Source organism: Zootoca vivipara, chromosome 5 (assembly GCF_965207765.1).
Source record: "Zootoca vivipara chromosome 5, rZooViv2.hap1.1, whole genome shotgun sequence".
NCBI lineage: Eukaryota > Metazoa > Chordata > Lepidosauria > Squamata > Lacertidae > Zootoca > Zootoca vivipara.
In genome coordinates this window covers 29,160,475-29,174,549 of record NC_142588.1, presented here as the reverse complement: position 1 = coordinate 29,174,549, position 14,075 = coordinate 29,160,475, and the positions used below count along the sequence as shown (strand labels likewise).

The window sequence follows — 14,075 nt, the reverse complement described above, 5'->3', positions numbered from 1 at the left end:
GCTTCCTAGAAGTTGACTATTGATCTCATTGATATCTCAGCCAGTTTATACACTGAGGCTAAATACTGCTTGGAGAGCACAAGTATTCCTTGACTTTTTAAAATTAGCTCTTTATATTGATTCTTAACCAGCCTTGTTGGTTTCTCTCTGCCACTATCCACCATCACTGCTATGTTTTTAATACTTAGAAATGTACAGTTTAGAGGATACTTACCCTTTTCCTCGCCACTTGCTGGAAATGTTCTTGGTCGACCTGCTTTTGTCATGCTGGGCAGATAAGGTTTTATGTGGTGAACCTTGTTCAGGGCTTTTAATTTGCTACGCTTGGTTTTAATGCAGTTTGGTTGTTATATTGTGTTTGTGTGTGCTTTGGATTTCAGCATTTTGATGCTTAAAAGCAAAAGTTACATCCTTTATGTATGTGTCCTCACCTCCTTCCCATTGGAAGCTACTCCTGGTGGCACTCTGTACACACCAGGTTTGAGGAGGCTGCTGAAAATGAAAATGCTGCCCCGCTTTATTTTGTACCTGCCTTTCCCTTCCTTCAGTGAAGCTGCTTTGATTTGCTCCACTGTAATGCTCTTTTCGATTCTGATCTCTGATGCTGACCAAACAAGGCTGCCTGCAAAAACTGCAGTGCAGGGACATGAGCCTTGCTAGAGAAGAATGCAACAGCTTCTCTATGGGCAGGGACGAGCTCCCTTCAGTTGCTTTGCCTCTTCAGAAAACAACGCACCAGCTGCTGCTCAGGGGCTCTTGCATTTTTCAGTTCAAAGGACCTAGTTCAGTAATGGGCAAATTCTTGGCTTTCCCCGCAGTTAGCCCCTTCTGCTGCTGTGTTCGTTCTTTCCTGCCTTCCTGCATAGGGAAGATCACTTGCGCTAAGCTTGTTCAGTCTTTTCATAGTCTTCTTATGATAATTTTACTTGTGGTGGGTGTTCGTTATGACTTCCTAGGGTGTGTGTGTGTGTGTGTGTGTGTGTGTGTGTGTGTGTGTGTATCTTTGGCAATAAACTGTCTGGGCCAGTTCAGATGTAATGCTGCCCAATTGCTTAATCATGGTTAGGTAATTGGGTGCAAGCTGCAAGATAACATGCTCCTTCCTTACATCATCTGGAGTGCAAATTCCCCCTTCAGGCCATTACTGACTAGCTGTTACATGACATTGGTGTGAACTGTAGTTAATTAACCAGAGTTCTGCTTATCCGATGATCTGACACCACGGCTGGTTTCAGATGCTAGCTTAAAAGAGAACCCAGCTCTAAGCCTGGTCAGACTCTGCAAGAGTAAATGAGTTCTGCCAAAGGAGGAGACGGATCAAGCAATCCTACAGCTTGCTTCTGCTTTTTCACCCTGGCTAAGCAGATTGGCAAGATTTTTTATTGCTAGATTTAGGACATTTGCATCCCTATTTTCTTCCAACATGGAATTCAAGGTGGCATACATAGAATTCCTGTGTCATTTTCCATCCAGGCACTAACTAGACTCAGATCCCCTATAACTTTGGCAATGTGGCTACCTCTTGTGACCCATAGGCATTCAAAATTTGCCAGGCACATTTTGCACTTGGCTATTGGTCACTTGGGACCAAGTGAAGATGCTCAGGTGCCAGGGTGGTGTGTGATATCTTCACCATCTAGAGGTGCATGTCTAGGGATCCTTGGATCTTGACTGTTTTCGCACACTTGCAACACATCCTATAGAATTCTTTCCGTTACATTTTATCAATTCCAGGCACCCAAAAGTCGCACTGAAAAATATGACTTTTGAGCTCTCTGGCCCAAAAATGGCAACTAGACATTCTATTTTGGCAACTGTAACCCTGGTTTAAGGAGCCCTATAGCGCCTAGCTTATATATCTGAGTTTCTAACACTGTGACCCAGTGGTACCCAGTGGTGAGGGATGAAGGGAGTAGTTTGAAAAGAAATCTGGAGAGCTGCAGGTTGGGGAAGACTGCTAACACTCCACAGACATTATGTACTATGAACATTTTGGACAATTGTCAGCAATGCTTAACTTATTTCTCCCTTGCGTACATGCATGAACACAAGCGTATACAAGCATATTACAAGCATATTTTTAAAGAAGGAAAATCGAGTCTGCAGCTGTCAGATAATAAGCATGTGTGGGTTACTTTTATCTGAACTGACGATGGTCTTGTATTTTTCAAACTCTTGTTAACTTAGCTCGCCAGTGTTGACTTCAAAAGCAATAGGGACTTTGGTATTATTGGAAGTCTTGAAAAGTAATCTTATAAAGTGCAGATCTGCCTGCCAAGTAGCTGTGCTAAAGAGGCCAAGAGTGCATAATATATTGTCAGGCCTATGATGAAGAATGAACAAATTGGAGAGAGACAGAGGCCTACTGAAAAATGCTGCATGTGAATAAATTCTTGTGCATAAAACTGATTTTAAAAATAGCATGTTACTGACTCAGCTCACTGTCTGATTAAGATGCTTGCCTTAAAAAAAAACTCCATCGCAAAATGTGGAGCCTTTTAAAATTCTGTTTCCTTCATATCATAATTAAAATTCATCTGGCATAGGTTTCATTCAACACAAGAGCTTTATCTTCAAGGCTCTGCTGCAGGAATGGGGAACCCGTGACCCTCCGAATTTTGCTCATCCCTGGCCATTGGCCATGCTGGTTGGAGCTGATTGGAGTTCAACATTGTAGGTCCCCTCCAGTGCTTTGCAGTCCCTTCAAACACGAATGTTAGGAGCATTTGGTGCATAAAGGGGAAGTTTCATGTTCCAGATGGAAACATGAACAATTTGAGAGCTGTGAGCAGCTGTGTTTTTTCACTTTCGCCTCCTCCTTTCTCTCATCCTGCAACTTGTTTTCTTCTGCCAGGTGTCCATTTAGCTTGTGAAATTGTGTGGCTTTCCCCTTTGCTTGAAGTAGCTTCGCTTAGCTCTCACAATTTCTCTCGTTCTCGAGGCTTTTTATGATGGGAGTCCACTGGATGTCTCCATTTTAGTCGGGTAATTTCCTTGATTGTAACTCTTTCTTGACTTTCTCCATAGGTGGTTGAGTAGTGGAGACATAGTTAAAGTGGTCCATCTAGTTTGCACCAGTGCTTTCAGGACAGATTGTGACATGCAGTTGAAGTAATCTGTTTAACTACTGGACGTTAGTCTTTTAGCTCTGCATGTCACAGACACAAAATACACTGATCCGAGCCCTTAACTGTGTGCCTTCTCTGTGAGAGGTCCAGAGGGTGGCAACAGGAGAACAGGCCTTTTCTGCAGTGGCTCCCCATTTGTAGAATGCTCTTCCCAGGAAGATTCACTAGACACTTTCATTGTATATCTTTAATCGTCAGGCAAAAGCCTTCTTCTTCAACCAGGCCTTTGGCTAATTAAGTCTATGGTCTTTTTAATTGTCTGTGGGGTTATTATTTATGTTCATCATTATGATACGTATTTTTGTGTTTTTATATTGTAAACTGGCCTGTCAAATTGGGATGAAGGCAGTGTTGACTTTGATGCTGGTGATGCCAATACTCATTATGGTTAGTGATGATGAAAAGGAGAGAGGAGGGAATTTGGACAAGAAGGCAGAGCTTTGTTGCACACTCACAGTTACAGTCCTAACCATAGAATCATAGAGTTGGAAGAGACCACAAGGGCCATCCAGTCCAACCCCCTGCCAAGCAGGAAACACCATCAAAGCATTCTTGACATATGCCTGTCAAGCCTCTGCTTAAAGACCTCCAAAGAAGGAGACTCCACCACACTTCTTGGCAGCAAATTCCACTGTCGAACAGCTCTTACTGTCAGGAAGTTCTTCCTAATGTTTAGGTGGAATCTTCTTTCTTGTAGTTTGAATCCATTGCTCCGTGTCCGCTTCTCTGGAGCAGCAGAAAACAATCTTTCACCCTCCTCTATATGGCATCCTTTAATATATTTGAACCTGGCTATCATATCACCCCTTAACCTTCTCTTCTCCAGGCTAAGATGCTACTAAACTTTTTGTGTACTGTGGGCCTGAGGGTGTGACAGTGGCTTCATTCTTATCTTGGAAATATTGGCAAACATTCTGTTCAGTAAAAAGAGGCGTATTTCAGAAAAGGCAGCAAATTCGCTTGTGTATTCCCCACATAAAGAATTTCAGTAAACCATGTCCATTAGATGGTGGCTTTGCTATTTAAAAGTCTGGCACCTATGGGTATTCAGCAAGATGGAAACACCATGCCTCATAGTTAAAGGTGCTTACATACCAAAGTCATTATTATTTCAACTGTTTCCATTTTTGCAGTTCCCACAGGTGCCTCTTAAATAGATTGTTGATTGTGCTTGGACACGATGTTTCCACTTTAAAGATTTCATGTTTAAATACCACTTAGGTCAATAGCCAGCTTTCCACTGCATCTGGCCATTGGGTTAATTTTTGTTGGTTATAAAAGACGAGCTTTTCTAAGAGGAAAATCTTAATTACAGATGAATCCCAATAGACAGTAGTAGCCAAATTTAGGTTTTTACACTCTTTAGGCAGGCCGCCTAAGCTGAACTGCTGTTCCTCCCCCCCCCACCTTACCTAGAGCTGAAACTTAGGCAAAATGATCTGCTTTTATGCTTTGAAAAGATGTAATATGCAAAATGAAAATAAGTGTGCTTTGAGAGTCAAAACATGCACCGTGGAATTTAAAAAAGCCATCATTTGTTGAGGCTGTGGGCTCCTGAGGCCTGGATGCTTAACAAAGACTAGATAATTGCACACTGGGGTCTTGTCTCTCCATCTTGGGAGATAGAAGTGTTTGAATAGTACCTCTGCCTGCCTTGTGAAGTGCTTGACGATTCACCATTGTAATAGCAGGGTCATGACACGAGTGCTAGACAGAAATGTGTGCCACTAGATTAGGGTCAGACTTTCTGACTTCATAGCAGATGCTGCAGCCAGCACCTGTGCAATGTAGGCTGAGAATTCATAATGCTGGGATTCTCTTAGGCTGTGAACCACTGGCTTCCCCTCTCTGAGGATATAGACCCGGGATAGGCAACCTCAGGCCCGTGGGCCGGATGCGGCCCAATTGCCTGCTCAATCCGGTCCATGGACAGTCTGGAAATCAGTGTGTTTTTTACATGAGTAGAATGTGTGCTTTTATTTAAAATGCATCTCTGGATTATTTGTGGGGCATAGGGATTTATTCATATTTTTTTAAAAAATAAATATAGTCCGGCCCACCACATGGTCTGAGGGGCGGTGGACCGGCCCACGGCTGGAAAAGGTTGCTGACCCCTGCTATAGACTGAAGCAGTGCTGTCTTGCTTCCAGGTCCAGGTTCTGTTTCCCATATGGAGGTCCCATATGGAGATGCTTGTCAGTCTACCTTCCTGCTCCTCCTCTCCTTGCTTGTCAGCATTATCCTATGGAGCAGCATTGCCTCTACCCTCATCCAGCCCCCATCTTTTAGATGGGATCTATGTCCCAGACCTCAGTCTCTGACCGGTTTTGCTGCAGGATTCCCTCCTCTCCTGGATCTCCCCCAGTTTTCCATCCAACCCTTGTCCGGCTGCTGTTATGACTTACAGTCCAGCTTCCATATTTTGGCCTGTTTACGACCTAGCGCAGGTGGTGGCCCTCCACATGCTGTTGGACTACAACACCCATCATCCCTGACATTTGGCCATGCTGGCTGGGGCTGATGGAAGTCATATGGGGGGGGTGTTGCAGGACACCATTACTAATGAACAGAGAGGGGTGACCGAATCTGACAGCTGCAGTTACCCAGAATCCCTCGCAACACCACCTTCTTCGCCTCTGCTCCACTCCAGAGACCCTCACCCCTCCCGCTTGGACTCAACCCTGCCTTAAGGAAGGCTTAAGGATCAGCATATGCACACATTTCCACATGACTAGCAACTTGGGAGCCATAATTCCCTGTCAATGGTATCTCATTCACAATGGAAGACTCCTCTGAACAAAAGACAGTGATCAACTCTTATGAAAATGTTAATTTCTCTTTGTGTTTAGGAATTCACACCTGGGAGGACTAGGAGAGGTGTCAAAAGTGCTCAGATTTCTACCTTGAACCCTCCTTTTTTGTGAGGTATTGATTACATAGCTGTGATGTAGGAATGATGTATTCTTGGTGATGGGAAAACTGATAAAAGTGGAGGTGCTCTTTTGTTCGGGGTTCCTTCCTTGTTCTCCTGCGTGAGGGGAAGGACCCTGTTGCAACAGCAAATAAAGGCTTTGCTTCTCAAACTTCTCTGGTTGGCCTCTGTTATATATTCTCCGACCGATGGAGAACCCAATAAGGCTCTTGTGTACCCCATAAGGGAATAAGAGCAGATTTTTTGCTTAGAACAAAACTAAGAAATATCTAGAGGATTACAGGTTCCCCACTCCTGAACTTAGTGGCTGCACGTGCATGTGGTTCCCCGTCCCCTGAAAGATACCCGATTGGACAGTTGTAATGCAAGTATTCAGCTCTCGCCGTGGTGCCCTCCTCATCGCACTCTTTGCTTTCCTCCCCAGGATGTTGCGCTTCCGCCTTCTCCCCGCCGCGGCAGGTTTAGCTGCCATTTCTAGACGTCACTATGGAACGGCACATTCCCTCCATGGTCGGCGTAGGCTCATGATGGTGGCTTTTGTAGGGACAACAGCTGTAACGGCAAGCACTGGACTTCTTTGGAAAAGGTAAGTGCCTTGAACTGCCATTGCAGCTCTCTTTGGCTTTCGAAACTAAATTTCAGGCTGTTGCTTTGATAACAAATTACTGTTTGTAGTAGCCATTAAGCTGATTTTGAACAAATCTTGCTCCTTGATTGCACAGTGCAGCTGCCCTTCTTTTTGCTCTATTTGAGCTGACAAAGAAAGGGGCAGGTCCAGTAGCTACCGGGGTTGTGATCCACATCCCTTCAATTGCCTCCCTTTCCCAGCTGGCTGTATGGTGTGTGTGTGTGTTGTTGTTTTTTTTTTAAAGAGCTATTTTATGCTAATGAACACAAAAGCAGCATGTATGGTTCAAAAGCTTTGAAGAAGATATATTTCAGAGTTGATAACTTTTTTAAAAAATGCATCAGGACTGGCCATCTGTTGCCAGACTACCTGTGTAATAAGCCATCTTATTAGCACTGCCGGAGGAAGAGGAATGCGGGGGGAGCACACCGCCCACAGCAGCGCCATCCCGATGGGGTGCCATCGCGGCTGCCCCCGCCCTCGCTGGGCGCCACGCCCCCAGGATGCGCGCCAGCCCCGCCCCTGCCTGCTCTCCGCCCACCGGTGCCAGAGCAGGAAGCTCCGCCACTGCTTATTAGTTAGCTGTATACAGGAGAAAAGTCACAACTGCAACACTATTGCATCCTTCTCCCTTTTCGTGTGACAAAGAAAAGGTATAGGAGGCTTGCCCCATGGGCAGAATGGCACTGTTAATATGGGCTACATATCTGAAGTGCTAATCTTTCAACCACTTCTTTATCTCCAGTTTATTTTTGTCAGTGAGTTGGGCACGCCAAAGGAAGCTCTCGTCAAATATGCTTGAATGGTTTTTAAAGGCATTTTCTTATCCTGTTGTAAAGTATTCTGAAACCACTTGAAGCAGCATGTTGGCTCTGACCTGCATAGTGGCTAAGTACAGTTGCTGGTTTTTCTTGGAAATAGCTCCTTCTGTAACTTGACTGGGAAACAATTTGCTTATTGTTAATGCCACAGAGAGCTTATTGTTAATGCCACAGAGAACCAAATATGCTTTCCTGCCTGCAGAGATGCTACCTAGTCCCAGTTTCCAACTTAGAGAGGAGTTGTGGAGAAAATGATGTCTCTGGCAGTGGAAGGGAAAGATGTGGCCCTTTATTTGAGGTTGGGAAAGGGCTAAGTTGCTATTTCACTGCTCCTCGCTGTCTCTTTGCTGTAATCCACTTGGAAAAATAACTGCCCGAATTTAACATATTTAAACACACCTCTTACCCTGGTCAAAAAAGCCAGTTTCATTTCATTCTTTTGGAAGACTCTGGGTTCAATCCTAAGCACGTATACACAGAAGCAAGCCTTGCTCTGTTCAGTAGGATTTCCAAAGTATGCTTAGGATTGCAGCCTCAGGGACCTTGGATTTTGACTCTAAGGGAAGGGAATTCCACAGTTGAGCAGCCAATATGAAATTTCTTGTGGTCCTGATTTGGCACATAGATGTTAACATTAAGAGGACCTTCCTTGTCTATGTTAGGGGTCATGATAGGACAGAGGTAGACCTAAAAGAAATGGGAATAAAGAAAAAGGGATTCTCAAGCACTTGTTTAAATACCTGAAGTCAGAAGCCTCTCAAGGTTATGTAAACTTCCGGAGGGGGATCCTTCTAATCGGGAACAGTAACTAATTCAAAGCGAGGCATTGTATAAATATTCTATCAGGGAAGTTCACCCACTGCAGAGGCAATATAACGCAGTGCTTGTTTTCCTTCAATTAGTTAAGCAAATATGCTTTCATTGGTATATGAGTCCTTGCTGTGCTGCAAAACTGCAGCCTCCTCGGGGGTGGGAGGATAGTGGTTTTGCTTCTTTTTTTTCAAAACTTCCCTTGCATTGCACAGACTGTGATGATATGTGACACTAATAAGGAGTGTGTGGCTTCCAATATTCCAGTTAACCTTGGGTAGTCTATTTCTAGAGCTGTGGCACTTAATCAAGAGTTCAATGAGAAGGCCCATTATAGTAATCCTTGCCCGCTGCAGGGGGGCCCTCCCATTGTGCCTGAAGATGAATTGGATTTGTGGGCTTTTCTACAACAACTCTAATGGCTTCTTGGGGAAAACACTTCTTTTAACTACCTTGGTGTGGTGTGTATTTCTCTCTGCCTGTTGGTTTCCCAGGGATTAGTATTGCTTGTGAATCTGGATCAGAAAGTGTGTTCACAATAGAAATTAACTTCAGCTGCATAGGCATCCTTCCTCACACATCAACATTTATGCTCTCTAACTAATGCCAAGGGTAAAGCACAGTATAGGTGCCTGACTTTGTGATTTCAAAACTTGTGGCCAAAGACCCATTTGCAAATTAACTGTGCCATGGATCTGCTGTAAAAATACACGGATTCAGCTTTTAAAATCTGCATGAGCAGACTGCATGGCTACTCAAGAAATACTACATTTAGTCCTTTCCCCCAAATCCTCAGCATGCTACCCAATCATTCTCAATAGTCTTTAATGCTACCTTATAAGGTAGGCCACTATTATGAACTCTGTGTTCTTATGGTGAGACTTGAGCCAGGGACTTTCTCCACCGTGGAGCACATTCTCTTTGCTACCGTATGCTGGTTGTAGTGTTGCTGTTGCAATTCACCTTAGGTCAGGCTGTGATCTTCCAGCTGGAAGACCAAAGGCAGTGTTGGATTCTGGTCCTGTGCTGGAACCCAGCATAGGAGAAAGCAGGAAGGGTGCTGGACCACGGACAGCTCCGAGTGAGCAGCCGGCTGCAACAAAGGTTGAGATGGGGCTGAGGCCTTTTATACCTCTGTCTCTAGCCTGCTTCCCGTTGAGAGAACTTCAGAGCTTCAAAGAGCCTGAACATGGACACTCTACCTTTTTTTCACAGCCTCCCCCCTGGAGTGCTTCCAGTGCTGCCAGACTGGTGGTGCGTATTGGGAGTTATCTGGTTCTTCTGACTTAGGGGAATATGTCTGTGAGAATCCAGGTTCTGGCTCTATGAGCCCAGGTAGGTTCCTATCCAACTGCCTCAGGTGCAATGGTCCCGCTATCTTCCACAGTCAGCTCTTTGCTCTGACCCAGACCCAGCTCCCCACCTGGCGCCTGTGCAGCCCCTGACTCTGTGTCCAGATCACACATAGCAGTGGCGGGGAACTTCAGGCCTGGGGGGTCGAATGCCTCTCTGTTTATATCTTCCCTGAAACTCTTCCCAGGCCACATCCCTCATTCTTCACACAGTGAATGTTTTCTCCTGGGTGGACTGTGTCCTTGGAGTCAGATAATGCCTTTTTTTGTCTGGTTGGAGGATGGACAGCTGTGTGTGTGCGTGTGTGTGTGTGTGTGTGTGCGTGCGTGTGTGTAAACTGAAACAAGCCTACTGTACAAAGGTAAAACTTACATTTGTTGCCCCATTTTTGCTTTTAGCCTCACCCACTCCTGGCATGTGGCCCTTGGAAGGTTGCCCAGAAAGAAATGTAGCCCTGCGGCTGAAAAACATTCCTCTCCCCTGGCATAGAAAGATTGGGCATGGTTTTCTATGCAGTGCTTGAGTCAAAAGTCTTTTCTGCAGCAGGCTAAACAATAATGTTTCCCCGGTTGTGGCTTAACGAGGTTTTCTAGGAGGGGAAGCTGTGGGACAGGAGCTTGGGAGAGGCAAGGCTAAAGTTAAGATGTGGTGCTTTTAGAAGTTCTTCCCAGACAGACAGCTTTCTGCCTAGACAATTGTCGTATCAGTGGTAAAAGTGCCTAGTCATTACCATCTGCAAATACAGAGTCTGTTGATGGGCAATAGAAGTTGCTGACAAAATGACACTTGCAGTTCTTAACCCATCTAGGGAAAACGTTTATAGCATTCTGGTTGGCTGAAATGGGAGTTGTCTTTCACGAATGGAAATACATCTGTAGAGGTTACATGATGCAGTTTCAGAGCGGACTCCCCCCCCCCCCTTAAGGTTTCATAATGGCAATAGAAGTAACCTAGGAACATGGATATTGAGAGATCTGCTTTTACAAGAATGAAAGCCGGTTATTATCTCAGCTATATGAGGCTGAGGTGAGAGCAATTAAACTTTACAGTGGATGGCAATTTTTTCTATAAATGGGAATTAAGGCTCTTGAACATTGACAGGCATATTAATCTTGCATCTAACTTGTTCATTGCTAGAAGGCATTTATCCTTGCCTCAGTTCCATGTCTATGGCTGCAGTTTTTCTTCAATTCCCTAGCCTCTCTCCATCTCCAATACTACTTGGCTGGAAGAAGGCTTCATTAAGTGTTAGGGCAGGCATCCCCAAACTTCGGCCCTCCAGATGTTTTGGACTACAATTCCCATCTTCCCCGACCACTGGTCCTGTTAGCCAGGGATCATGGGAGTTGTAGGCGAAAACATCTGGAGGGCTGCAGTTTGGGCATGCCTGTGTTAGGGCTTCTTGAGATTTTCAAGCAGTGACTAAGGAAGGCTTGTTCTCTGTGAGCTAGATTTTCTGTAACACACTCATCCAAGCCTTGTTTTGAATATTAATGCATATGTTGCATGCCAGGTAGACATCTGCCTGACAGTTGTGTTCTTCTTAGTGAACAGCATGGTCCTAAAAACACAGGGTGGCATTTGGTGGACATATAGTTGGATGTTGCAGTTGATCGTGACTGCTCAGAATATGTCCACCATAAACTTTATTAGCAGCCTTTTAAAGCCATTCTTAATAGCCCACAAACATTTCTGACTTTCCCAGCTATGTGTACACTTGGGGTATGTAGATGACCTGAGAGCACCCTGGAAGTGAATCCTGCTCATCACAAGTGACCCAGATCAGTGGTTATTTGCAAGCCAGGGTCATAGGCACTTATCTTCCCTTCAAAAGCTGATGTGTGTGAGCTGGTCCCTCGTATGGTTATTTTCCACATACAGTTGCTAGTTGTCTCTAATATTGTTCTGTGCCTGCAGAATTCTGTCCGATTTACTTGCCCTGAGATAGTAATGTGGAGCTTCCTCAGAGTTGTTACAAGTATGAACTTTGAGTAAATATTCTTTCTCTTCCCCCAAATTAAATAGAAAACTGAGAAGACTAAAGAATCTGTATAGGCGGTTCAAGTGTTGGTGTATAGGTTCTTCCTGGAGCTCTGGGTTCAAAGAGGATTGGAGGACATCCTAAAGTCTAAAGTCCTAAAGTAATGTTAGTAACTTAGTCCCCCTTATTTCTGTTGACTAGCTGAGGTCAAGAAACTTACTCATACATTGCCACAGGAAAATAAAAAGTCCTCTTGCTGTGTGGCACAATTGCATCTGACTCCACAGATAGGTATTGCTTGTCAGGCAGACGGATTTTATTAAGCACATTGGAATATTTATGGCTGTGCATGTTTTAATGACTCATTCGGAAATCAGTAGCATAATTGGTGTTTTATTATTAGAATGAAGTATGCTTTGAGGTGTAGTAATTGTGCCACGCCAGTTTCTTCACCTGAAGCAAGGAAACTGCTGCAAGTAATTCTAAGATGAAAATGTCCATGCCCCATGTATTAGTGGCAAATGAATTTTCTTTGAACTCCAAACTCAGGAACTTAAAATTTGTCATTTTTAATTCAGTCTGTTGGTTTTTCTAGAGCAGCACGGGCACCCTCTGGTGGATAATGTGGGAAACAACTTCTAAACTGGTGGCTGTTGGTAAATCCTGTGTAGGGAACCAAAATCGTGCTAAGAAACTCAGTGGTACTAAATGTTGATCCCTCCAGAAGGCTTTAATGCTACATAACACATCTCTTTGGATCAAACCTGGAGATTTGCTCATGAAATGAATTAATCCCTATTTTCCTTTTTGACCTTCTTCCTTACCTGTATCTTCCAACCCAGAGGAGTTTTCCTCTTGCCTCAATTCAGCCTGCTGCTTTTGCTGTTGCGAATTGTAAGGATAGAGTCAAGCTTGTTGCACTCTGACCTGTCGGAAAATTTGCTTATGATCTTGGCTTGCTAAAGACATTCCTCTATGAATCGACTGGCACTGTGTCCCTTTGAAGCCTGTGTGGCAAATACGTCTTCTGCCTATTAAAAGTAAACAGTATGCTGCTGCCAGTTGCCAAGAGAAGCTGGAAGCAGAGTGATTGAAAGGCTCGTAAACAAAAACTCCAGATTGATCAAAGCATAACAAATACGCGAGAGCTGCAATCAAACAGTTGCACACCCCTATGATGCATTGATTTCAGTAAATCTTGAGTACTTGCAACCCATTTTAGCATTGGCATCCAATCTTTATGCATTCTGCAGATGGCTGGCATCTATCTCAGCTGCGTTGCCTCCGAACATCTGCATGCAGCCTCCAGGAAACTGGCTAATTTGTTTCTTTGGTCGCTTTATTAGATTTTTATTACGTAACGGGAGTTGAATTTATGGGCCTTTTCGAAGTAAGGATCCCTATATTGCTCTTATCTGTACAGTTCTTAAATTTATAACGTCTGCTTGCGACACATGTGCAAGCATAGCATGATTTACATCTGGTCCACTAGTGGGAATCAGTAGCATCTGTTTTTTCCAAAACAACTGGCCATCTACCGCTGCCTCCATTTAATTGTGTTATCCTGTGGCTTGTGCATCTGGCCTTGTGAGGTTAATTGTATTTGTCCAGATAAATCCAGGAAATAACCTCTAACTATATCATGAGTAACTGCACAGCTTTTGCAGACACTTTTCTTGCCTGGTTGTGTGTGAGGATAACGTACAGTGAGGCCTGTGAAAAGTTATCAATAACATTGGTTTAGTGCGGATGCAATGTACCGGCTCTTTGAACTGTGTAGCTAGGAGAACAGGGTATCCCCTCTTCCCCTCTAATGCATGGTTTCTGCCCTCCTTTTTGTTTTTGGTTTTAAGGGGACACCTGCACCAAACAAAATGTGAAAACCTCCTTCAAACTGTGGTTTCAAGGTTACCTATGAGTAGAATTAGCATCAGTACATATATACTATGATTTAGTGTCAAAAGGGAGACAGGAAGAAAATTCCTATGTTGTGTGGAGTAAAAGAAGGAAGATAATCCAGCTGTTGGAGGAAAGAAAGGAACTCTCACAACCTCTTCTCCTGGTTCTAGTTAAGAGATGGTGACTGTTACATCTGACTGGGTCTCAGTCTGAATGATTTTCATAGTAGAGCAGAAGGCTTAGTAAATATTCCCTCTGTTTGGAAAATCTGACTCTTCTCCACCGCCATTCCTCCTTCTCCTAGGACATACCGCTGTCCTTCCTCTTTAACTGAAGCATTTTCCATCTCTATTTCTGATGCAACAGCCCATCAGTTTATGCCAGATGGGTTTTCCTCCCCACAATATTTCTTGCATTATTATTTTTTTCTGTTTAGGAGGCAGGGAAAGGTTTCCATCGCCATCATATTTTAAAGCCTTATGATTTGCATAGTGTAGATTTTTTGATCAGGTCCTTCTGTGTT

General features: G+C 44.0%; 1 protein-coding gene across 3 annotated transcripts in view; it reads left to right on the top strand.

Annotated features, from left to right (window-relative positions):
* MICU1 (mitochondrial calcium uptake 1) overlaps nucleotides 1-14,075 on the top strand; it is a 196,689-nt gene that overhangs the window by 75,507 nt on the left and 107,107 nt on the right. For 2 of the 3 annotated variants that reach the window (XM_088670252.1, XM_035138592.3), the window contains one exon: nucleotides 6,485-6,646. In XM_088670252.1, coding sequence (XP_088526378.1) covers nucleotides 6,486-6,646 — 161 coding nt within the window. In that variant the 5' untranslated portion in view covers nucleotide 6,485. Of the gene's footprint in view, nucleotides 1-5,977; nucleotides 6,054-6,484; nucleotides 6,647-14,075 lie in introns of all 3 variants that reach the window. The other variant, XM_060274896.2, reaches the window with a different exon arrangement.